Source organism: Polistes fuscatus, unplaced genomic scaffold (genome assembly GCF_010416935.1).
Source record: "Polistes fuscatus isolate 324 unplaced genomic scaffold, CU_Pfus_HIC Scaffold12, whole genome shotgun sequence".
NCBI classification, from domain to species: Eukaryota; Metazoa; Arthropoda; class Insecta; order Hymenoptera; family Vespidae; genus Polistes; species Polistes fuscatus.
Genome location: NW_025113020.1, coordinates 4,403,332 through 4,430,146, shown reverse-complemented (window position 1 = coordinate 4,430,146; position 26,815 = coordinate 4,403,332). Strand labels below are relative to the sequence as shown.

Genomic DNA, 26,815 nt, shown 5'->3' with positions numbered 1-26,815 from the left:
GGATATTATAAAAATTTTATATATAACAGTATATAAAATAATAAACTAATAACGTGACAGATATATATATAATGTATAAAAGTTTGATATTATTTGTTAGAAGCTCGCTACGCAAACTCTTTGAAAATGTTTTGAAATGTGAAATGTACATTTAAGAAACTATCATTTTAGCACCATCATCTGCCGAATCCAATACAAGAGAAATGGAATCTTCAGGATTTGTTGGTGTATGCTCGATGATAGATTTATCTGCATTTTTTACTGCTTGGGGACCAGATTTTAAGACAGTAACCGCGTGCTGCGTTGATTCATTCCAACTGCTCCGGTTCAAGCGTTCGTTACCTGAAAACAATTTACCTCGAGCTTTGCGAGCGAGCCTTTTGATGCAAATATAGGATAAAAAGGGCATGAAGATTGTAAAGAGAGAGAACAAGATGATAATGATTATCTTAAGTCTTATTGACAATATCTGTATCTCTAGTTAGAACAATAAGATACATATCGTGCTTTGTACTAGATATATACATACAAGTATAACATATTTATAAGCAATATTAAAAATATAATGAAAAAAAGTGAAAAATATAAGCTCAACATAATTTGTTCCCTTTACTTCTTACTTTTTAATTTGTCCGATGAGTCATCGAACGATGGATCTTGAATATTCAGCATAAGACTGTTTCCGCTGAGATACACTTTGTTTTGAGATTGGGCGATCTACAAATAATTTTTCATTTCATTAATATATATATAATAATAATTAAAATTTGTCTTTTCTATATATAACATTTATGTATATTTATATAATTAAAATTATTTACCGTGCGAGCAATTCGTCGAGATGCACGTATCTTACGAAGCTTCAAATATCCTGGATTTTGGCTTAAGGCTAGACCAAGGTGCAAAGGAGTTAAGGATCATTTCATATTAAATATAGAATATTAATTATAAATGTATACTATCGTTGTAAAAGGATATCATTTTAGCTGCTTCCGCTTCTCCTTCGGCCTGTACAATTTTCTGTTGTCTCTCCTGTTTAGCATGTTCTACTACAAATGCAGCTCTTTGAGCTTCTTGTTGGGCAACTTGTTTGGCTTCCACCGCAGCGGTATATTCTTTACCAAAACTGAGTTCTGTTATTGAAACATCGTCCAACACGATATTAAAATCGCGAGCACGTTCCGTCAATTCTTTACGTACTAAAATAGAAACTTGTTGTCTTTGAGTTATAAGTTGAGATGCATTAAATTTAGCAACGACTGATTTAAGCACTTCGTTGCATATACTCGGTAATACCTGTAAATGAGTTTACAATTATTTAACACGATCTTTCATTGTATAGTAAACAAATATTATATAAATAGTTTAATTCTAATCGTTCACCTTTTCATCATAATCAAGACCTAATTGACGGTACATAGTTGGTAATGCAGTTGCATCGGGTCGTGATAGAACTCTAAGAGATATATTAACCATTTGTAAATCCTTAGATCCAGTAGGCGAAGAAATTTTTCTTGGCTTACTTCTAATATCATATATTATAGGATAGTGAAACCATGGAATACGAAAGTGTAAACCCTCAGGAAAGATATCTTTTTGGATGCCATTAATACGAGAAAATATAATTGCTCTATGACCAGCATCAACTGTAAAAACAAAAATAAATATTATTTTAATAATTTCTTTTTTTTTCTAGTATCTTAAAATACAATATATTGTAAAAGATATATTGAGACATAATTAAAGTAACATTTAAATGAAATCACACCTGTGTACATAGATTTAGCTACTCCATAAGCTGCTACGCCGGCTGCAGCAAGAACCTTGAATCCTAGAGATAAACTACTAGGAGTTTTATTGAATCTTGACATAAAATCATTCAATTTATTTTGCGCCATTTTATTGATTAATTATTAAATTCTATGATTATTTAATTCCAATTAATCGATACTGAAATATCTTTACTACAATCACCGGTATAGAAAAATAGGCTATCAAGTTAAGATGGACATACAAAATGGCGCTGGATTATAATCTAGAATTGGATAAAAAAAGAAGGCACCGTCATGCCATCTGATGGAATAATTTAATAATAAAATACAAATAACATCTGATGGTAATTTATTAGAAATTAAAAAATTAATATCTTGTCTAGATATTAAAAGGAAAATCTATTAGCAAAAAAAAGTTGGCATAGAACTGCAACAGCAGAAAAAAATTAATAAGTGCTCTTAACTGCTCACTAGTTGTTCGATCGGTAATAGTAGTGTTCTGTCTTTATCTTATCTACCGTCGGTAACGACAGTTTTCTACTTAAAATATATCGATCGTCGGTGATAGTAGATTCCTGTGTTTAAATATATCGACCGTTGTTAATGGCAATTTCTACTTTAATAATATTGACTGTCGGTAACCGTAATATAAAGTATTACCGACGTAGAGTAAAATAAATTAGAAATCTACTAGGTATTGGGAATACATTGATAGGTACAATAATTAAAGTAGTACGTATTATAGGATATATGCAATATGTTCTAATTTAAGTATATATTTTACATTCTGCAATAATCAAGTGCATAATATTTTTAATTAATTTTAATTCGTATTATTTTCTCTTTACACGCATACACAGTGATCATCAATTCAGAATCAAAATATTTAAATTGTATATTATACATTTAAAAAATGTTATTATTTATTAATAAATATATATTTATATTAAAAATATATATTAGCATTAACTATTTTATTTAAATATATCTGAAGAGTAAAGTTTTGATGACAAATATATTATTTTTTTAATTTTTAAGAACAAATTACAAATATTTACATTGTAAACTCTTAGAAATAATATAAATCCATACAAATTTATAAAAAATATTTAATGGCTTGGAAATATATTAATTAATGTATCTATCAAGACGTTTACTATATCTATATATACTATGAGAGAAATTTAAACACCACCCTTGAATCAATATTTTGACGTTTTTCCCAATTTCCAATAGAAATGTAGATTTTCTGATAGTCATTTTGAAATTACTCACCCGGTATAAGGGGATTAAAATCAATTCTCTCGGCGCAAAAATGAGAGAATTGTAACAGGAAAGCATGATGATACAGGAAGTACAGAAGGTGTACGCGAGAATATGGGTTGTTCTACAGTTAGAACGCTCATTGGTTGGTTATTAACCTATAAGTTCTTAATAGACGCCCAACATCATAGATATTGGTCACTTATTAAAAAATTAATTTATTGTACTTCTAGACATAAATTGTAAACATTTAGATGTTCGACATATTCTACAGATTTTTACAAATAATATTAGACTATAAAAGTTCATAGAATGTTTGTAATTATTGAGAAATAAATTATTAAAATTTGTATATATTAAACACGTATATATATATCTATATATATTAACGTTCAAAACCAGTGCACTGCTGCCATCTAGCGGTTAGAACGCGAACTAAATTGGCTTACTTCCCGTACCATCATGTGTTCCGCTTAAATTTTCGAACTATTGGCTTCTCTTGATCGACCGGTTTTAGACACTTATACCGGGTGAGATATTTCAAACAGACCACAAGAAAAACTCAATTTCCATTGGAAATTGAAGAAATCGAAACTGATGTGAGTTTGTGAGTAACATTTAATTGTTCACCCGGTATAAAATTATAAACATTTCAGTATAAAAATATTCTATAGACTCATGGGCTTAGATACTAAATTGGCTTACTTCCTGTATCATCATGTGTTCCGCTTAAATATTCGAACTATTGGCTTCTCTTGATCGACCGGTTTTAGACACTTATACCGGGTGAGATATTTCAAACAGACCACAAGAAAAACTCAATTTCCATTGGAAATTGAAGAAATCGAAACTGATGTGAGTTTGTGAGTAACATTTAATTGTTCACCCGGTATAAAATTATAAACATTTCAGTATAAAAATATTCTATAGACTCATGGGCTTAGATACTAAATTGGCTTACTTCCTGTATCATCATGTGTTCCGCTTAAATATTCGAACTATTGGCTTCTTGATCGACCGGTTTTAGACACTTATACCAGGTGAGATATTTCAAACGGACCACAAGAAAAACTCAGTTTCTATTGGAAATTGAAGAAATCGAAACTGATGTGAGTTTGAGAGTAACATTTAATTGTTCACCCGGTATAAAATTATAAACATTTCAGTATAAAAATATTCTATAGACTCATGGGCTTAGATACTAAATTGGCTTACTTCCTGTATCATCATGTGTTCCGCTTAAATATTCGAACTATTGGCTTCTTGATCGACCGGTTTTAGACACTTATACCAGGTGAGATATTTCAAACGGACCACAAGAAAAACTCAATTTCCATTGGAAATTGAAGAAATCGAAACTGATGTGAGTTTGAGAGTAACATTTAATTGTTCACCCGGTATAAAATTATAAACATTTCAGTGTAAAAATATTCTATAGACTCATGGGCTTAGATACTAAATTGGCTTACTTCTCGTATCATCATGTGTTCCGCTTAAATTTTCGAACAATTGGCTTCTCTTTATCGACCGGTTTTAGACACTTATACCGGGTGAGATATTTCAAACGGACCACAAGAAAAACTCAGTTTCTATTGGAAATTGAAGAAATCGAAACTGATGTGAGTTTGAGAGTAACATTTAATTGTTCACCCGGTATAAAATTATAAACATTTCAGTGTAAAAATATTCTATAGACTTATGGGCTTAGATACTAAATTGGCTTACTTCCTGTATCATCATGTGTTCCGCTTAAATATTCGAACTATTGTCTTCTTGATCGACCGGTTTTAGACACTTATACCGGGTGAGATATTTCAAACGGACCACAAGAAAAACTCAATTTCCATAGGAAATTGAAGAAATCGAAACTGATGTGATTTTGAGAGTAACATTTAATTGTTCACCCGGTATAAAATTATAAACATTTCAGTGTAAAAATATTCTATAGACTCATGGGAATAATAAAAAAATCAATAAAAGTTAGAAGGAATGCTTATTTATTAAATAAATTATTACAATTTATCATGTATATACATAAGATGTATTTTCATTCATATATTCGATCGTAGTTATCTAAGAAAATGTTACAATAGATTATTTAAATTGTTACAACTTTATTTCTTTTAATTTATAGTGTAAAGTAACATTTTATAATTATTGAGGAAACTGTACATAACATTACAACAACAAGTTTTGTGTTTTACGTAGGCAGTATTTGATTTTTGTTTATAATTTCCATCATGTTTTTTCTTGAGTATTACATATATTATATGCAAGTAGAATGATTCAAGCAACAATTATATTACAGATTTTTCAAGTATACTTAAAGATAAAATAATCTTTTTTTTTTTTAAATATAATTTTCAGCTCGTTTTATGGTAAACACATCAAATCTACTATAAAATACATTATTGCTATTATCTTTTTTGTTTTTTAAGATATACAGAATGCAGTTTTGAAAAGTTTTGTATCAATTGTTAAATTATAAAATACAAGTCAATAAGATATACAGTATAGTAACTTTTGCAACGGGTCACAGATATTCTCCGATTAATATAATTTGTCGTAGAAAATGTGTTATTGGATTAAAAAAGCATGGGTACAAAATAATACTAAAAATTCTTCATTTTTGGTATTCATTAAATAGCCTGAAGATCATCATTACTTGTAAATCAATAAGAAAATATTACTTTGTAAATACTTATAAATAAGCATACTTATGGTACTTAGTTATAGTTTTATATATATATATATATATATATATATATCCATGTATAAAATCTATATTTTTGGTCAGATAAAATATAAAAGTCGAAATTCTGGTAGTAAAAGTAAATCCCTTAGTAAGATATTCTCATTGAGATGAAATACTTAATTAATAATGGATGAAAATTAAATATGTATAATAATGAATGAAGTTATTCATTTGTATATGTAAATTGTGCATCATGACAGACGTCAGAGAATGATTACTTATATTTAGAAAAAAAAGAAAAAAAAAGAGAAGAAAAAAACAAATACAAAGACAATGATATAAAATGAACTTAAAATTATTTTCCCTAATTAAAATGTAATCTAATAATTCACACTAGAGATTGTAAATCGTAATACATCCTACAGACGTTCACTCTCAGAGGTATTCTCAGTCTGTAATTCTTTCATTGGTAATTCCGTTACAGTCATTTGCTTCTCTTCGTCCGATATTTCTGCAGGTTTGACGTGGCTCAAATCGTTCCACGGTTGTATTTGAGCAGATCCAAATATCCAGAACAAAACTGTTGCCGAGATAAATACTCCTGCCGATATCCAGAACATAACACGCCATTCTTCTATGCCGTTCTACAAAATAATAAAATATTAACAAAATTGTCTATCAAATGTAATATATTTTTAAATAGATTTCTCAATTACTGTAGACACTTACTCTTTCATTAGTTAAAGCACCGATAATTGGTGGAATAATAAATCCAGGAAAGCTACCAAAAGTATTCATAACACCGTATAAAGAACCGGCAAAGTTTGGCGCAAGATCTTGATGATTAACTAAATTAGTTTGACATGCAGCACCGTTGAAAGTCAATGCTAAGATTAACATCACTATTGCTGTTGTTGAGTCGCATCCAGCATATGTCATAACGAGTAAAGCAATAGCTGGACCCACGTGTGCTAATAAATAAAAAGATTATTATTTTTTTTTGTTAAATAAATAAACGTATATAAGAATATATTAAAAGAAAAATATAAATAAAAAAAAATGTGTGTAATATTAAATGATACTCACAAGAGAGCATAAATATGTTACGAATCCATCCCAAAGTTAAAATATTTTTTCTTCTAATATAATCACCCAAAGCAGCGAATAATACTCCAGCACCTAATCTGGCTATGTAAGGTAAGCCTGTAAGAAATCCACCCTGCAAAAAAATAAAACAATTCATGATTAATATGAAACTTAATTAAATTTAAATATAAAGATATATTTGATTATAATGATAAAAATAAAAAGAGCTAACCGATTTCATGTTGAATCCAAGTACTTCCAAAGTATACTTTGGACCGTTGGTTGCGATGAAATATATTCCCCACATATTTGCAAAGTGTGACCATAATAAAACTAAGAACGGTAGAGACGTGGCAACAGATTTAACAGGAAGTGGGTTCTTTTGTTTCGATATAGTACTGCCTATTTGTTCTTTTATATACGTTTTTTCTTTCTGAGTGATTCCTGGATGAACATCAGGCGTGTCGTATATTAGGTAAACCCAGAGTGCATAAAAAACTAACATAAGTCCACTGGTAACATAGTAAGCTGCTTTCCAACCAAGAGCGCTGATCACTTGTCCGCATAAAGAAAATGTTACAACTGTACCAAAAGGTCCACCTAGAAAACAAATTCCATAATTGTTATATTTGTAATTTAATTCCTTGTTTTATTAACATTGAAATAATTAGAATATAACCTTGCATAGTCCAAACAAACATTCCTTTCTCGCTAGGCGGTACCCATCTTGCTATCATCGCATGAAGAGCTGGATAAACAGCACCCTATAATAGAATTTTTAATTGGCTTATCACATATTATTAAGTGTTAGCTACTAGAATTGATATGGTATAGCGGGAGATAATGTAAAGTGTTATGAAATTAAATAGAATACTTTTGAGAGTGTTAATAATCACACAAAGTATACAGATAGGAAACGCATTATGATTAATAATGTTGATCGTTAAAAAAAAAAAAAACTTACACCAAAAAATCCCATCATAAAACGAAGCACGAAAACAAAGCCATAATGAATACTAGAAGCCCATGGCATCAGAAGATTTAATACTGCAGGAATTAACGTGGCGAATCTGATAATAATAGTAATACGTGAAAGTTTAATTAAAAAAGTTAATCAATGTATATATATATATATATAGATACAAAAAGAAAAATAACAATAATGTATAACTTACGCTACAACTTTAGAGCCACCGTATTTTTCAGCTAAAAGTCCAGCCGGTATGCTAGCTGGCAAAACACCATAAAAATATCCAGATAGTAAAAAACCTTGTACATGTTGATTCCACTCGTAACGTTCACCGTACTAAAATTCATTAAAATATAAATCATTTATATATACATTAATGATAGATATATAAAATTAAATATAATATTAATTTTAAAGGATATTACATCTTTCAGCTCGACAGTCTGATTACTCGTAAGAGAAGTTTCGATACAAACAGGACCACTCTTTCCAGATTTACTTGTCGCATTTACCATAGCAACGATAGTAATAGACAAATTTGTGCGTATCACGTATGAGAACATACAAGCCAGAAACATCATAGCACCGAGGATACCTCTGCGAGGTATTTTTTCTGTAAAATAAAACATAACAATGAATGCGTTATTAACAAATACAATTGTTGTCGACAGACCAATAGGTCAAAAGTCAATTATTTCAGATAATTTTGATATAAATAACATTAGAAGAGATACTCCTGATGTTTTTTTATAAACATATAATTATAATCAAATATATTTATTTATTTATATATTAGAATACGTAAAATACGTAAAATATTATTAATCCTAATTGTCAGCCTTTGAATGTTTTAACATAAACAACAATTCTGTTGATAACATGCAGAAACTTTATGTAACACGTATTATGACATAATGTAGTTGTTTATCTCTGACTAAAATTAAAATGTCTGTCTGCTTGTGCTTTTTTTTTTTTCTTTTTTTTTTAATCTTATCTATTAAAAAATATTGCGAATAATTTTTGCACGTAAACATACAAAAGAAAAGAAGACAAAATAAAAATTGGGTCTATTTTTATTAGATGACCTTGACTGACCGCACATTTATTCAATATACATTCCTTCCTATTTATTTTTATTAAAGCACTCGCGTGTATATTCTTTAGAAAATAAATTCGAATTACAAATGATTTTCGAATGTAAATGAAATGAAATAGAAAAAAAAAAAAAAACTGAATTATAAAAAATATATAATGTACACATGAGAATCTACTTGAAGATATTTAAAGTTTTTGTATTTAAAACAAAAAACATAATACAAATATAACTATAAAACATTTGTCGTGATATAAAATTAATTCATTGTGTTTTTTTTCAAAACAGATTGAAATTATTTATGATAATTTTGTATTTTTGTTCAAATTTAATTCAAACGAAAAGATATTAGACACGTAGACTTGTTCTTTCTATAAATAAAACTTATTTACGTCAGATATCATTTTCATAAACAGAATGATAAATTATAAATGCATCTCATGACTAATAATAATAATTAATAATTTATTATTTATATCGTATTAGAAATTGTTTTCTTTCTCTTTCGTTAACATTAATTTATATCGATGATTACTTACCATTGTACTTCCGGAAAAGAGTCATTTTCCTTTTTGTAAGAGGACAATAAAATTGATCAAATTGTTCTTCGTATAATTAAACGCGTTGCACTTTTAAAAATCCTTTTTATTAATATTTCTTCGATAGAAGATTGTTCTTTTGGAATAATCTGTAATGCATAATTGATTAAATAATTTAATATAAACAAATGATTAATATATTTCAATAGACTTACGAACAAACACAATACGCGTATTAGTTAAAATGCTACACCTTGCGGAAATACTACGTTATCCAAATGTACGTATTATTTAAATACATTAATATTGTTTAATTAATAATAAGAATAATATATATTGTTATATATAATTATTATACGTCTTTGGATATAATTAGAAATACTACATATGTATAAACAGAAATGACGTGCGATAAATGTTTTTGGAATCGTATGTGTCTCACGTAGTCTCAATCAAAAAAGGCGCGGGTGTGCCCGCCATATTTGAAATCTATATTTACGCGGGAACATATTTTAAAATTCTCTCTCACGTTGCTCTCCTTTACGCAATGTTATTTTTATCGATTGATTTCATCCCGATGCTATAAAGAACATAATCAATAATTTAAAATAAATATATATATGTTCGTATAATCAAAATTTAATATAAAATTAAATAAATTGTATCTTGAACATTGAATACAATACTGTGTTGAATATAAATATATGTGTAAAAGTTAACAAAATCTTACATAATCTTTCCTTCTTCATTTTTTAAAATCATTATCATAACAAATACTAATACCATAAACTAACAGTAACGTTCGAAAAAGATTTACATACACAAATTCTAATAGTAATAATTCATTTCTAACAATATTGGTCAATAATAAAAAAGAAATATATTTTCTGTACGTTTTAATTATACGTCTATGTACGAACAAATTTGATTGCATTTCAAAGAATCGAATAAGAGTTCGTTAAAAAAATAAAACGTAAGAAGGACGTAGAAAATGGAACGAGGATAAATAAAAGATACTTCTCTCGAAATGAGTGTTGGTTTAAATCAACGACGAGACGCTCATCGCGGTGTGTGTTTTTCTTTCTTTTTCTTTTTAAATACCTCGCGCTTGGAATTCGTAATAAAAAATAAGGAATAAAAAAAGAAAAGAAAAACAAACAATAATCGATTATATCTACTATACCTCATTGATTACGATTAGTTTAATGTCAAGTTTATAGATTATTGCAGAATGACGTTATTGTTTCATATCACTAGAGCTTTGTTTAAATGGATTATTATTATTATTCTTTCTTTTGTTGTTGTATCATCCTATATAATAGGATTTGTATGCATATTCTATTCGTTTCAATTGATTCACATTACTAATCAAAGAAAAATGTACTTTTTAATTTCACAGCAACGTTTCAAGGTTACGCACCGTATATTCTAAGGAAAAAATAAATTACACGAATGTGATAATAGATTGTATCGATCGCTAACAAACGTTTGGAAACGATGTTTAAACAAAATGATTTAAAACAAACAAAAAATCATCTGAGAAATTGAAAATAAAAAAAGAAAAAATATTTTCTTGGAATTTAAGTAAGATTTATAATCATTCAACGATGTTATTCTTGTTTATTCGAAAGATTTATATTAAGAATTGATAAGCGTTAATTAAACAACACGAAAACGAATGTAATTAACAAAATATTGATTTAATGATTATAACGAAATCGAAATGCAAGCAAATTAAATTAATTTACTCTGGCTTTTAAATTAACCACTTTTTTGTTGTTGTTGTTGTTCTATTTTATTTCCTTATGCACTTAGAATGCACTTTGGGTTATTGAAAGGTTAAAAGATACTTGAACTATTTTATTTAAAGTTTTATCTATGGAAATTTTCGTTAAATATAACTAAAAAAAAGACACATACACGCACATATATCTAAATATATTTTTATTTACTATGACAAGTATGATTGGATGCATTCGTTATCTGTTGCAATATCTTTTAAGGTCATCGTGTCCCAATTTTCTAATTAAATCAAATATTCCACATAGAATTCACGTAATATTTAAGATAATTAATAATAATAATTTATTCGAAATGATGTAATACGTGAACTTTGAAATAAAGTTTGAATACATAAGCAAAAAAAAAGAAAAAATGTGAAACTATACATTGACACGATTCTACACTCTTATTCTATTTACTTTACTTTCTTATCTTATCAAACAAATATTTCGCAATATATACGCGTCTAAATATATATTTCAATTTTTATTAATATCTATATTTATGACATTATGCACTTGAATTTTTTTGATTTATTTCATTAATTCGTATATGAAATTATACGATGATATCGAATAATTATATCGATATTAATATTACGTGAAAAAATTAATAATCGATCTTCTTTACTATCGATTGTTAAATACTTCGTAAGAATAATTTCAAAATTTATTGGAATGACGTAATCCGAGCATTTAAAACGAAATATTTCATGTAATCTCCAAAAATCATATATTTGCAATATAAAAGGATTCTTTAATTATGATATAAATAATTATTACGATAATGTGTAGAAACGATCGATAATATTATACTTTGTTTTAAATAAAAAATATAAAAATTAATGGTTATATAGCGCGCCAAAAGTGTCTACGTGACATTTCAATGCAATTTCAGGAAAGGCACGTTAGTTTAATTTTATTCGTTAAAAATCATAGTATTAAAATAAAATCTTTTTAATTAATAATTATTTATTTTAAAATACCGAATATATTATTATTTTATATAATATTTTATTAATATTTTATATTTATATAAAAAATATATAAAAAATATATAAAAAATATATAAAAAATATATAAAACAGAAGGTACAACGTTGTAACGTAGTTTGTTCGTGTATGCGTTCATTTCTAACACATTTATACAGAATATATATTTGTGTGTATAGTAACACGAATATAATTTCATATTATATGAAATTAAAAACTAACCTCTTTTTTCTACACGTGGATACGTTTCATTCTTCTTTCAGGTTATTAAAACTAATTTTAAACTGTGAATAAGACTTAGCGATCAATATATATTGTTGGATGCACGTTATTATAAAATTTCACTGTTTCGTTACTTTTTTTGACGATTATTAAATAAACATTAGCTTCTTCCTCTTTCGTCATTTGTTTTATCAATGCAATGCATACAAAGAAATGCTTACACAACTGAACACTCGTTGATGAATAATTCTTTTCACATTCTTCAAACAATATATACTAGAGGATTAAACGATAATCCATTTATAACGACGTTATGTTCCCGAATGCAATATAGCTTCTACCAAGCTTTTCTAAAAATGCTTTCTTTTTCTTTTTCTGCCCTCCTCTTGTTGGCACTGTCACCTGTTGAACGATCAATGAATCGATGATATGTGATGTAAATTTTGTTGTACTTTTTTATCGACCGCGGTAACAGACATGTGTCGGTAAATTATCGACCGCAGCAACAAAGATGTACCGGTAATTTATCGACCGCGGAAATAGAGATGTGTCGGTAAATTATCGACTGCTGTTCATAAGCTCTGTCGGTAAAATCATCAACTGATCTAAATCTGTTTTACCGACATAATCATTCACAACATAGTTTAATTTTTTAGATGCATCTACAAATATTATAATCGACAATAAGATCAATTAAATCAATTAAAAAAAATGTCTGAAAAAAAATGATCTCACGAGTACATTCGTCTATAATCAAGATAGAATCATCACAATTTTATTGTGCTGCAAGACATACAGTCAAATACAGAGATATATAATTAACACTATGAGAAAAAATCTTTGGGTATAACAAGTTTTCATTACAATAAAATATTTTTTTTTATGTTTTTGCAAATTTTTTAAATATCATGTGTTTATAACAGTTCCAATCTGCGCTTGATATTCATCAGATCAATCGTATTACGAGTACAATATATTCATACTCTTTACAGAATAATATGTATGTGTGTATGTAAAGAATGTTAAGTTAAATATATTTAATAATGTTAACCGGCGCGCGTACAAAATAATCAATGTGTTAGAATTATTATTAGAATATTTTACATTTTATATAATAATGTTCAATCGCGCAAACGAACATTTGCAATATATATTTTATTTAATAAGCAACATAAAAACATTTCTTTTTTTATTTTGTAATATGAAAAGAATAAGAAGAAGAAGAATAAGAGGAACAAAGATTAAATTGTTTTATAATACATATAAAACATTTTGCATATATATAAAGCATGTATACATACATATATATCCTGCATAAACAGTAACATAAGTAAATATTCTTAAGCGTATGTGTAGATGTAATTAGAATTTGTAATATTTGTATATATATAAAAAGAAAAAAAAAAGTTAAAGAACTTTCTCTCATATCTCTCTATATGCATTTATATCTTTTTTGTTTATACCTTTGTCATAAGATCAGCTTATACATACATATAAACGTAAAATCTTATAACAATAATATAACAAAAATTATAGCATATAGTAATCATCAGTAACACTAATTATAGAACAATTAAGTACAATATACAAATACAATTCACAATAGTAATTTGAATTATCAATAATAAATAATTTCAATCTTGTGTGTGTGTCTGTGTGTGTTGTGTTTGCACACGTGAGAGAGTGCATGTACGTATTATAGATCAGATTAATAATACAATTTAATAATAATACATTTCATAATAATGAATTATTTGATCAAATAACTCCACCACCATCTCTATCTATCAGCTTAGTACAATTTATGTACAATACATACATTCCTCTTTTCATTCTTTCTCAATATAAATTAGTGAAAAAATAATGCTGCTTTGGCCATGATCTATCCATTGGTAATTACTACCTAAATTTTCATTCGCTAATGTCTACAATTTTGAATGTGTGTGGTGTGTTCCTTTTTGTTTTTTTCTTTTTTTTTTTACTAGATTTTCCTTAAATGTTCAAAAAATTCTAATCACACGCAGAAAGTCTCAATTCTTCTAACTGCACAGATTTAAAAAGTGTCTTTATACGCAAACAAAGATATCGAAGACACTTGTCGTAGCGTAATCTAATTACTTTAATAATTCATCGTTTCTTTTTGTCGTTTTATTTCTTTTCGTTAATTTATTATTTATTAATAGCATTGTGAAATAGCATTAATACTTTTAAATATTATCACTAAGTTAATATTATAATATATTAAGCAATTACTTATTTGATAAATGTTGACTCCATTATTATTATTATTATTATTATTATTATTATTATTATTATTATTATTATTATTATTATTATTTGTTTAGTCAATATTTTGTTTTCTTATTATTTCTCTCTACTATATATTTTTTCCATTTGAATTTATACATAGAAGTACTTACATGTGATTTGACATTACAAAAATTAAGCACCTCTGGACTTTGGTATGAAAAAAAATATATTTAGTAAACAGCTTTTCATACTACCAACACTTTGCTCTATTATATTATAGACAATAATTTTCTAAAAAATGTATTTCAAGTACATAAAAAAAGAAAAAAAAAGAAAAATAGTTAATTCAATATTATCAAACTGTAGAAAAAAGTAATTGGAATGCAATATTTAAGAGCGTGTTTAAATTCAAAATGCATATGAAAATAGAAATTGCGAAAAAGAGAAAAAACGTATTTGTGGAATGTACAAGTTGTTTCGAGTAAAAATTATTGAAAAAATAATAATAATTAACTTTTACAGAATTCTACTTTGGACAAAAAAAAAAAGAAGAATCTATAAATATTTCATAATTACAACGTTGCAACATAATCGTAACTTACGATTACAACATTTGCATTTATATACTTTTACAATATATTATTTTTTTTTTATTTTTTCTGTTTTTGCGTTTTCTTAAATAAAATTATATTATTTACTTATAACACTTGAAAGATTTGAAAGAAATGATTATTGCAAAACTACATATTGTCATGTTAGATTTCTTCAAGTATTCCATTATTATTATTATTATTATTATTATTATTATTATTATTATTATTATTACTTGAAATGCAATAAAAGATTTCTATACCGTATGAAAACATGTTCACTCAATATGTATGTGTACTTTATATAACTTTCTTATTTCAAATAATCAATCAAATAAATTTGAGAAAATTGCTGTACAATCATTCCAGTTCGTATTTGAGAAACTGGTAAGTGTTATAAAGAAAATATATACTTATTGTAATATATATATATGTATCTATGATATACAATATACCTTTATATGAAATTATATTGTAATAAATTAATATTTTGATATAGCAACAAATAAGTAATAATAATTCATCTGTACAACTATTGTATGAAAATTAAACCTAAGGACGGAAAACAGAAAACACTAAACCTAATCATCAAGATGTTCAATTCCCTTTAAATCAAATATTTTGAGTTTAGTGTAAGTATATTAAGTGTTATATTTTTCTCTTGTCATTAAAAGACACCACCCTATATATATATATATATTACTATCTATTAACTAGATTAATTTAAAGATTTCCATCAGAAATATAATAGAAATTAAAAGGCATACCTAAAACCACCAATTTGTTTTGTTTTGTTTTTTTTTCTTTGTGCAAACATTCTTATTAAAAAATTAATGTCTCAGTTTATTTGTATCTTGGACTATCCGGCGGTGTAGGCTGTGTATTTGTTCTCTGCTTTGGCCCACTTTTGAAAGACATCTTTTTAACAGGTCTTGGTGAAATTCCATGCAAAGCAGTATTTGTATCCTGAGCATCGGTACTGAACCATACTCTGCTTCCGTCAGAAGCTACAATCAATATTAATATATTTACTATTTTTCACAGAGAGAGAGAGAGAGAGAGAGAGAGAGTTTTGTCTATTACAATATTACATTTAAATAAAATTAAAAAAAATATATAAAAGATAATGAAGAAAAAAATATAAACGAATGAAATAATTTTTAAATGATATAATGAAGTCATATATAAATGAAAATAATCATGAGAAAACGAAAATTATAACTTATTAAACTTATTATATAACTTATTAAACTTATTAAAAGTATATAAAAATATGAATAAACGGTTGTCTATTACAATATTACATTTAAATAAAAATTAAAAAAATATATAATAAAAAGATAAATGAAGAAAAAAGATAAATGAAGATATATAACGAATGATATTTTAAATGATCTAATGAAGTCAATAATATAAATGAATAATATCATGAGAAAACGAAAATATATAACTTATTAAACTTATTAAAAGTATATAAAAATATGAATAAACGGTATTTATATGAATATAAATAAAATGTAATAAAAAGAGAAAGATAGAAATAGATATAGAGATGACATATAATAAAATCAGATAAAAGGGATATCAGATAATCGTTTGATATTAACACTGGAAGACAGCACAGAAATAATATTTAACTAATAATACTACCTTGTTGGATGGTGTTACAAGGTGGATGGGGGTTAGTGGACTGAATTAGTCACCTCTATTTGCACGAATATCATTGCTTGTTGCTGAAGTACTGCGCAGACCAGAACGACCTTGATGGGAATCTATAAGCGCTGCTGCTAGGTTTGACGACGCTGTGGATTGCACGCTTGTTGTAGATCCTGATAGTATGATATTAATAATAATAAATTCAAAATAAATAAAAATAGTTTGTCATGCTGCCGAGTGATACCAATATGAACACTTAATCTTTTTGTTCTTTTACTCAAAACTATTAAAATATTATAATAAAAATAATAAACGAAAAATAATCATTTTTTTTCTCTTCGCAATAAAATAAAAACTAACCGGACACAGAAGACGTTCCACTGAATGGACTTGCTGGTTGTACTGGAGAATAAACATTAGCTGTGAACTCTTCAAAAGTTGTTGATTCTTTATGATTCCTCATAACAGTGTCGATAGATCTTGCACGTTCTTCATAACTGAAATATATATCGAATTATTTGTATATTATATTGTACAGATATTTTTTTATGAGATATAATGTATTATTAATAATAAACATACTAATGTTGATATAATGTAAGAGTAGATCTCTTAGCTCTGCTTGCAGCCAATGCTGTTGTTCTAACCAGACCGGGAAGAACTTTATCTTCAACAATACATTCATCGAATAGTGGACCAAAAAATGGAATTTCCGGCTTTCTAGATATTTGTATTCTATATAATTTATTGTGCAGTGGATAAATAACTATTAAAACATCACAAAATTCTGTTGGTATGATATCTCTACGATAATCTCTCCAATGTTCTGACCAAACAATATGGACTTCATCATTACCGAGATGTCGTGTCTAAAAATAAATTTATTTTAGAATGCAACATCAATATATATTTTTAATTAATGATAAATACTTTCTTATGTATAGATAATTTGAAATACCTTTTGTAATAAACTTTCTGTACTATCGGATGGCATTCTTGTTGCTACATGAAAGAGTACTTCGGTAAAAGATGTTGCAAAATAAGGTGCTGTTACACCAGATGCTTTTCCAGGTACAAGACCACCAAGAAAGCCTGTATGCGATTCAAGTTCAACTTCCCAAGCTAATCTGGCTACAAAATTTTCATACTCCTTGCTAGCGGTGACATTGCTCAATATTGAGTTTTTATCTTCTTGTCCTTGACTAACATAAATTACTGCGATCTTATGCGTCTCTCTAGAACGTTGACCATCAAGATTCCGTAATTCACGTAAAAGTTTTTCATTCTTAGTAAGCAAATGTAATTTTCTGCGTTGTTCCCAACCAGACAAACCCAAATGAGAAAACAGTAACCGGCAGTGATGAAATGGTGCTGGTGGTTGACGGCACAATGGTGGATTAATTGGTGTTGCACACATGCTAAAGGGACATATACATCAAAAGTTAGTCTAATCAACATTATATAATAAATATATAATATATAATACATTTTTAATAACCTAATATGTTGGCTCCAATTATTAAGATGTTCTTGCTCTGCATTTCTTTGATTTAAAATAGTTGCAATAGTTTCACTTTCAAGGTACAATCCATGCGGTGGATTAGCTGGCGCATTTAATGCTATCTCCGGATTACATAGAACTTCAGGACTTGTATGTCCTATGTATTGAAGAAGCTAAACATTCGAATTACTTCAGTTATAAAATTTGTTTCGTGATATTATTAAATAAAAAATATAAATGAAATACAATGGATGGATATGTGCATACTTACATCATCTAAATTATCCATATCACTAGCACCATTTGCAAATGTTGGTAAAATATGAGGCTCACGATGCCTTATCGTGTGTCTTGAAGCACAACTTTGTTGTGTTATAACACTATTTAATTCTTCCTTATGAGATTTTATATTCCAATCGACTAAAAAATTTATCAAACAAATAAAAAAATAATATATACAAAGTTTACAAATGCATACCGTAAAGTTGCAAAGTTTACAAATATATACCTGATTTTGCAAAAGGTGTTTGAACTTCATCGTCGACAAATGGTTGACTGTACAAAATGGAACTATCCCAAGATGCCTTCCCTGCTAAATCACGTAACAAAACTCTAACTAAAGAAGGAGCTGTTGTTAAACCAGCTGTAACTCCTCCTCCGGGTGCATCAAGTGCAGCTAATTCAACCAGAGACATTATAATTGAATTGGACAGCATTAATAATTGTATATTTGGTGCTTGAAATATTGCAGAGGAAAGTTCATCTCCTTCGATTCCTGGTACGTCATCTAACTCGACGACTAATGAAGAAAGACGTGCTGCACCAATACCCATTGGAAAGTGACCCAGATGATTAATCAAATGCATCATTACCTGTTAAAAGCGAATTTGTTTAAAAAACATTAAAAACAAAATTTTTTTCCAACTTTTTTTTTATTGCAATGTATAGTCAATCAAAAAAACAGATCAACTTTTGTTTAAAGTATTTTTTTATCAAATTATCGCAAGTACTTGAAAAATCGTGACTAAAGTTATGTAGGACACCCTGTATATGTATAAATGAGTGAAATATAAAATTCTATGTTTACCATTTTTGCTGCAAGTTGAACTGAATGAACATTACCACGATGAGGAGATTTAGAACACACTTCATCGGTTAAATTATCCAAAGTGATGTCAGGATCAAAATCATCATTTTCATCTTGATGACATTTATTCGTTTTAGGTGGATCTTTTCCTCCTTTATTTTGTGCTATGTTATCTAAAACCTAATTACACATAGAAACAGTTTTAATCAAATTCAAAGTATTACTTAGATATATAATATTATTACAAAAATTATGTATCATTACTAACTGTGAATAGTGTCATTAAAAGTGGATCTCCTTGATATACACGTAATAATACAGTTGGACCCAAATTCATAGCCCATTCTCCTAGACAAAATATCATTGATATTGTTAATGGACCACGTCTTTCTCGTACAGTCATTCGTCCAAGAGTTTCTGAAAGGATCTGTCAAATATATATAAAATTGTAAAATTAAATAAAATTCCTTTTTTTATATGGAATTAATATAAATTGATATAATGATTCATACGTGAGTGATTTTGCATGGCACATTGGGATACAATTCTAATAAAGTGTCTGCCTTATCGCATAGAAGTAAAAGTGAATCGCATGCCACCTGAGCAACCGTCACATGTGTAGCCTGAAAAATATATAATAAAAAACTTATTATATATATATTTTGTATTTTTATTTAGACAAGTAATAAACATAAAACATTAGTAATATATATGTACAAACTAAGCTACCAAGTATTTATAAAATAAATATGATATTTAGCTACTAAACAAAAAGTACAAACAAAAAGTAGTTCGTGTGCATTACACCATGCAAAGATGACAACAACCTGTAAAACGTAGACACTTATCAACAGAGGAATACTGGAACACCACACAATAAGAACACAATTGTATGTTCTTATCTATATATACATACATAGATAAAAAAAAAAACAAAAGAGAAAACTACCTGTTCTACTAAAGGAAAATAGAAACCAGTCTTGTACCGCTTGATCCTTTGCATCTTCTGTCAATCAAACTTGATGGAAAAGATATCTACTTACATGTTATTATCTTATACCTATTATATAATCAATGTATATATATATATATATATATTACTAAAATTATATTAATAAATTTATTATACATTCCTTTTCCTTCTCTATTATTCAAAGCACAATTTTTGAAACACCCATTTGCAAGCAACTAAGATCTATATAACCACTTTTAGCACATGCATAAATAATAATAATAATAATAATAAAGTTTAAAGTCTATATATAAACTTATTTCATCACCATACAATTTGACTATTAGATAAAATTATGAACTCACCCTCAGAGCAAGAAGAAGAACAGTAACAGCCTCTGGAATTCGTGGATGTTGATTTTTATAAGATAATTCTCTGTATACAAACATAGCTATGCTGGAAAGGGCTAAACATCTTGCTATGCCAGTTGGTTCGCGTCTACAAATTCTCAGAAGAATATTCACTATATGTTCCTACAAATTTAATATATATATATATATTATTTATCTTTAATTTATTATATATATATATATTTTTTTAAACGACCATTATAAAATTTCAATAATCACTTCAAATACCTTCGCATCAGGGCATACTTTTGTTAAAATATCAGATCCATTTGGTTGCAACAAAGGTAATTTAGCTACGGTTGCTGGTAATGATAATAGCGAACCAATGATAGAGACTGCTTCCGTTCTAGGTGCCTTAAATAAAAATTATTTTATGTATATCTGCGATGTATTATATATATATATATATGTATAATAATGTTAATATATATATATGAAAAGTACCTCAACATCTTGACTACTTAATATTACATTTGCTGCATGAATATAATCCAAAATAAGAAGACTAGAACCAGGTAGATTTAAACTAAATAATCGAGGCCCAGTGTATTTGACTAATACGTGGAGTACTTTACTATTGTTACTAGCAATGCCATTGTGAACGGCACGATAAAAAAGATTCAAATGCTGTTTCGGTAAATTTATATCCAAAGGTTGAACAGTCAAGAGACATATAAGGCGATACGCAGCTAATTTGCCTACTTCGTATTGAGCTGGTAATTGTATTGCCTAAAAAATAAGGAATGCATATATTAATGAACATGTACTCGTAGAAATATTTATATACGTGCTATTATAATTATAAATTTACCTTAAAACACCACGGGGCAATAACAGTTAACGGTGGAATAAGTTCCGGAGCTGGAGGTGTTACTTGATTGTCTCCGGAAACACCTTGATTTAAGCGGATCTATAAAAATAATGAAAATATCTATTTGTACAAAATAATTGTTTTGTCGTTAGCTTTGAAAAGTACAAAAAATAGTTAAAGTTTACCTTTATAAGAGTTTGCGTGAGTTGTACAAGATAATCCATAACTTGACCGTGTAATAATGGATCTTGAATATTATTTACATCTCCCAGAGCAGATAACATTCGCCTCCATAATACAACAGCAACATCTGGCAACCATCCTCGTACCCCACCGCCTGCCATAACAGATCTTCTTTCTGTTATATCATTCGCATCTGTAAAATTTCCACAATGGATATTATTTTTCTTTTATTCCTTCTCATTTTTAATATATACCTATAATGGATAAAAAGATATTATTATTAATCCATAGTAAAAAAGCAGAATGATTTAAATTAATCTAAATCAGTATAATTCTATCTGACCTTCTATTTTTGTAATAATGCAAAGAATGTAGTAATGCTATTTTGATCGATGAGAAATAGAAGTTTAATAATGTAATTAATAAAAACCTTACTATACTATATTAAAGTGCAAGTATTAAACAAAAATGTATGTTTAATGTAAACCAACATATAATGGAAAGGAAAATAAATACATACCAATACTGCTGCCATCAATGTTTTCTATTTGTATTGGACTATCTTTATTGCTGTCAACGCCACTGCTTGGTGTTGGAGAGGGACAACGTGGAGATGGTGGTTCACTATCAACTATGACAATGCTATCCAATGATTTAGCACGTCTGTTTGGTAGCATTTTTCCAGTTATTGATGATGTAGGACCACTTGATAGTAATCGTGCCATATCTTGCTCTATGGATAGGGGAAGTACTGCACGCGAGGAAATTATTTACACTTAATACGAAAGCCACAGACACTATGAAGGTTATTGATATTTTAAATAGACTTTTATATTCTTTTTTCCTTCTACTCCAACTCAGGAAGAGAATTTAAATGTAATTAACGATGAATAAATTGTGATATTGAAATATGGAATATAAAAATGTGATCAATTATTGTGAAAGATGACTACTGATAACAAAAATAAAATGGCATAAGTTGTCTGACACAAGAATAGTTATTTTTAACCTGGTGTCAGTAGTAAAGCAACATAAAAAGTATAAAGTTATAAATAAATTGCACACAGTATAAGTAACATAGATGGCACTACTAAGAGGATTGAACGTGAAATTTAAATTTTAGAAAATAAAAAAAATATCAGTCAATATAATGAATTATTTTTCAACTCACCAGGAATACCGGTATGTACAGTATGGGTACGACTTCTCTGAAACTTCGTACGAGCTTTTCCATTATAAATAGTATTATCGCTTGCACTGCGTGGTAACAATCTTCCTTTTCTTAAATCTGGTAGTGGATGGTCTATTGTAAAATCAATATAATTATATATAAAAATTCATAAATATAATAAAAAGATGTACAATTGAAATTGTACCTGTTACATTTTCTTTCGACGTGGTATTACTCTCTTGATCAATACTTCCTTTACACGGTGGCTGAACGCTTCCAATAGATGCAGCACGACTTCCAACTCCACGTCGTCGCTTTGTTTTTTGTTCACTTAATCTATCTAATGGTAGATCATTTAAATCTAAGTTATATACATGCCTTGCAAGTACTCGTGTTAATGTATCCAATGTTTTAGCCCATTCTCGAATTAATTCTTCCCATTGTGTCAAAGAAGATAATACTTCTAAAAATTGATCCCAAAGTTGGGTAGATATAACTACATTTAAATTAGCTTTTATCCAAGTAACAATAAGAGTTTGAAATATAGCAGGTGCCAATTTGCCTCCAATAGTTTCGTGGTGTTTGCGACGAGATGAATTTTCACTCAATACCAAGGAAGTAATTTGAAGAAGTACTCTGAGCAACTGTTCCCACGTAGCAGGCTCCAATCTTGAATGCATGACAACGTATCGATAAACATTCAAAACTCTTTTACAACTATCCGTTTGTTCTTCTATCAGAGCTGCATTCGAATTTAAACCAGCATATTCGAGGAAAAAAACGTGTGATGCTTGTGTAATAAATACTTGGAGTACATTTTGTAATCCTGCTCTAATAAATAAATTTTCTCTATGTATAGCACCTAAATATGAATCATTCCTCAATCTAGGTTGTCGATAATTTTCAGATGGACTCTTATCCGTCTCGTTAAAATCTTTCTTGAGGCTATCATCGTAATCTCGTTCTTTATGACCATCCAATGGTTCTAACATAAATGGAGGTAATTCATTCATTTGTATCCAATCCTTATATACAGCTATGGCTTTTCTTATCGCTCCCGCATGACTGAAGTCTAATAGAAATGCTTGTCTATAAAGTTCGTGAACAAAATTAACATTATCTCTATTCCCATATAGAACTTCTCTGACTAAAGTAATAGCTGATATAGCGTTATCTTCTTGATTTTGATTATCATGTTGAGAGAGGGCAGATTCAGGTGAAAGTAAATTAGAATCACTCGAATGTTGAGTAACTGAAACACGACGTAGCTCTGATTCTGGATTTTCTTCATTGGGCGTTGTGCTTTGTGGAAGATTTGTAAAAAGGCTATCTTTTCTTGCGACATGAGTGAAATTTGCAATCCATTTGATTAGGGCAACTTTACAGAGAAGATAATTATTTTGACTTTGATTGGTTGGTTTTCTCACTGTAGGCAACTCTAAATTAGGCTTATATAAAGAAAAATTGTCATCAAATTCTGGACAAATATATCGTAGGTATGTTGATTTAAAACGTTCTAATAAAAATTGAAATGTCTTGTGCTGCCTCGTTGCTTTATCTCTCCATTCTATCTTGACTACTTGGGTCACCATGAACTCTAACAATGCTTCTAAAAATCTAACAGTCTCATTGTCTAATGGTTTTTCTCCTCCTTGTGGAGGTAAAATAGGTCCACCATCTACTTGACTTACTGGACTCTGATTCGAACCATTATCATGAAAGTTACTTTGTATCACTTGTGCATCATAAAAGTCTCTTTTCTCTTTCTCATCCGATGTGCTTGTTTTCGTTGTTTTTTCTTTTTTGTTATCAATTTTGCGTTCACATTTGTAATGTGAAAAATGTGGCGGTGGAAAACCTGGGACCAAACATGCAAACATTTGATGAATAGGTTCAGGAGCATTTTCACCCAGTGCTTGATACCATAAAATGAAATATCTAAAACATACATACGTAGAAATTAATATAATTGTTTTACAATATTATTTTATTATTGTCTGTGTATATAATCTTAGATAAATTTAAAAAGTCTTCACCTTATGGCCTGTCTACGAAGTTTCCAACTATTTCCAGGGTGTAATAATTTTTTGAGAATTCTTGCAAGACTGTGACATTGCCATCGTTTATTTAAAAGTTCAGGAAGGAGAGTTAAAACTTTTTCTAATAGATGTAATACTTGTTCTAATTCCTCTCTATGTGCCTTGTGTACTAAAAATAAAATTCAACATTAGTCATTCGGAATTCATCAAAAAGTCATGAGTATTTAATTAAATAACTATATCTATATTTATATACTATAGGGCGATACAAAATACTATTTCTAGTTACCAATTTAACTTACCAATATGAAAGGAAAGTTCTGTCAGCGTAAGAGAATAAAATTACATTTAATTAAAGAATTAATATGTAGAAATTACAATGTGTGGTTTAATGGATAAGTACAATTAAATAAGACTTTTGATTATATTCCTATAGAATTTATTAGAATTAAACGCAGTCTTACCTCGCTGTCGTAGATTTGCTTCCGCTGACACAAAGCAGTCATATAATATAAAATAAACATGACTAAAATTTCCTTCAAAAAATCCTTTCGCTTCGTCTGTATCCACATTTTCTAAAAAAATAAAATAGAATAGAATTTATTGTTAACTTTATTATATATCCTAAATCTTTAACAGAGATTGTATTTATAGCTAATGATACATATTACAAAGCGGTCTAAAAATATTTTAACCAGTTCTGGAATTCCTATACAGATGAGTATACACAATATTATCTGTATATAATGAAAGTGTAATTTTAGCTGGAAGTGGAGGCCACTATGAGTTGGTCGATGTGGTCATGTGGTTTTGTGATTAGATACCAACTACTTGCAACGTAGTATAATTACAATGTATATCAACTATGTATTATATTTTTTTTCTTTTAAATAAACACCAAAACCAGTCAAGATCAGAAGAATCTTATTAATATATGTGTACGTTACAAGATTATATAAATATAATTAATTTATAAACAGTGACAATCAGTGTAATTTAATATAATTCTTATATAGAACGTATGTAAATTTTATTGATTCGAAAAAAATTAAACGTTAAAGTTTTAATACGAGATATTAGTAATTGTTACAACAGAGTAAAAAAAATATTCAATTCTCATCAAGTAGAAGTTAATTGATGCTAAGAATATTTGCCCACTCCTTTCCTCTCTCTTGCTCGTTCTATCTACCTACTTACTCGTGTATCTACCTACTACAATCTAACTACATATCTATTTGACTGTCTTATTCTATTCATTCATCATCTCCTTCTCTCTCACATACACTCACACATTCTCTCTCTCTCTCTCTTTTCCAAGCACCCACACACTTGCTAAAAAGACAAGTAAATTTTGAGGGATGACCTAAACCAATGATATAAGCAAAGTTCGACGTTCAAAGATATTGAAAGCTTACCTAGGACTATTTTAAGATGTTTAAATCGGGTCGCACTGTCCTTCTTAACATCCTGAACTTTGAGTGTTGATTTTTTGACGTCTACATGAAGTTTTTTACCGAACATGGTTCAATGCGAGCCGTAGCCGGCCGCGAATGCAGAAAATACCATTGAGAGCAAACGAGCTAATCCTCATCGATAAAGATGCAACTAACTGTACACTATCACCATGTCGAAGCCTCGAAAAAGCGCGGCACCTCTATCACGAAACGCCGTCACAATTTTTATGAATACGTATAACTATCATCAGATGTACGTAGCGGCCATCTTGATGTCCACGGCGCGCACTCTTCATAA

The 26,815-nt window shown here is 28.4% G+C and overlaps 3 protein-coding genes across 7 annotated transcripts; all 3 read right to left on the bottom strand.

The window, feature by feature from the left end:
* Positions 1–34: 34 nt before the first annotated feature.
* Positions 35–2,021, bottom strand: LOC122513283 (prohibitin-2). Its single transcript, XM_043629563.1, has 6 exons — positions 1,769–2,021; positions 1,384–1,646; positions 979–1,296; positions 822–899; positions 621–717; positions 35–342 (listed from the first exon to the last, which is right to left on the bottom strand). Exons 1-6 carry the CDS (start codon positions 1,896–1,898, stop codon positions 152–154), a joined length of 1,077 nt encoding a protein of 358 aa, XP_043485498.1. The 5' UTR covers positions 1,899–2,021; the 3' UTR covers positions 35–151.
* A 3,036-nt stretch (positions 2,022–5,057) lies between these two features.
* LOC122513282 (sialin-like) lies at positions 5,058–12,777 on the bottom strand. 2 transcript variants are annotated; one of them, XM_043629561.1, is made up of 10 exons: positions 12,414–12,777; positions 9,419–9,567; positions 8,212–8,399; positions 7,992–8,122; positions 7,781–7,886; positions 7,496–7,580; positions 7,049–7,416; positions 6,817–6,949; positions 6,460–6,701; positions 5,058–6,374 (listed from the first exon to the last, which is right to left on the bottom strand). In XM_043629561.1, the coding sequence occupies exons 2-10, from the start codon at positions 9,441–9,443 to the stop codon at positions 6,150–6,152; spliced, it is 1,503 nt and encodes a 500-aa protein (XP_043485496.1). In that variant the 5' UTR covers positions 9,444–9,567; positions 12,414–12,777; the 3' UTR covers positions 5,058–6,149. The 2 variants fall into 2 exon arrangements, with proteins under 2 accessions (XP_043485496.1, XP_043485497.1); XM_043629562.1 differs by lacking the exon at positions 12,414–12,777 and adding an exon at positions 9,634–9,716.
* A 2,029-nt stretch (positions 12,778–14,806) lies between these two features.
* Positions 14,807–26,811, bottom strand: LOC122513380 (ral GTPase-activating protein subunit alpha-1). Of its 4 annotated transcripts, none has more exons than XM_043629700.1 (23): positions 26,479–26,810; positions 25,528–25,638; positions 25,366–25,383; positions 25,061–25,232; positions 23,230–24,962; positions 23,025–23,156; positions 22,374–22,604; positions 21,856–22,046; positions 21,671–21,769; positions 21,304–21,588; positions 21,088–21,213; positions 20,815–20,982; positions 20,010–20,120; positions 19,766–19,924; positions 19,498–19,677; positions 18,919–19,282; positions 18,682–18,830; positions 18,408–18,583; positions 17,868–18,327; positions 17,492–17,778; positions 17,270–17,406; positions 16,957–17,082; positions 14,807–16,260 (listed from the first exon to the last, which is right to left on the bottom strand). In XM_043629700.1, the coding sequence occupies exons 1-23, from the start codon at positions 26,582–26,584 to the stop codon at positions 16,097–16,099; spliced, it is 5,685 nt and encodes a 1,894-aa protein (XP_043485635.1). In that variant the 5' UTR covers positions 26,585–26,810; the 3' UTR covers positions 14,807–16,096. The 4 variants fall into 4 exon arrangements, with proteins under 4 accessions (XP_043485635.1, XP_043485637.1, XP_043485636.1 ...); XM_043629702.1 differs by having other exon boundaries at positions 16,957–17,055; XM_043629703.1 differs by having other exon boundaries at positions 16,149–16,260; positions 16,904–17,082; positions 26,479–26,811.
* Positions 26,812–26,815: the final 4 nt, after the last annotated feature.

Excerpts from the sequence above, each read along its gene's own strand:
- LOC122513283 (XM_043629563.1), bottom strand. The coding sequence starts at position 1,898 with ATGGCGCAAAATAAATTGAATGATTTTATGTCAAGATTCAATAAAACT. Across the intron at positions 1,647-1,768 it reads AGCTAAATCTATGTACACAG|TTGATGCTGGTCATAGAGCA; the intron begins GTGTGATTTCAT and ends TTGTTTTTACAG. Across the intron at positions 343-620 it reads CTCATCGGACAAATTAAAAA|GTAACGAACGCTTGAACCGG; the intron begins GTAAGAAGTAAA and ends AATTGTTTTCAG.
- LOC122513282 (XM_043629561.1), bottom strand. The coding sequence starts at position 9,443 with ATGACTCTTTTCCGGAAGTACAATG. Across the intron at positions 7,581-7,780 it reads TTATGATGGGATTTTTTGGT|GGTGCTGTTTATCCAGCTCT; the intron begins GTAAGTTTTTTT and ends ATTCTATTATAG. Across the intron at positions 7,417-7,495 it reads GTTTGTTTGGACTATGCAAG|GTGGACCTTTTGGTACAGTT; the intron begins GTTATATTCTAA and ends TTTGTTTTCTAG.
- LOC122513380 (XM_043629700.1), bottom strand. The coding sequence starts at position 26,584 with ATGTTCGGTAAAAAACTTCATGTAGACGTCAAAAAATCAACACTCAAA. Across the intron at positions 20,121-20,814 it reads TTCTTCTTCTTGCTCTGAGG|GCTACACATGTGACGGTTGC; the intron begins GTGAGTTCATAA and ends TATATTTTTCAG. Across the intron at positions 16,261-16,956 it reads TGATATTCGTGCAAATAGAG|CTTCTGACGGAAGCAGAGTA; the intron begins GTGACTAATTCA and ends TATTGATTGTAG.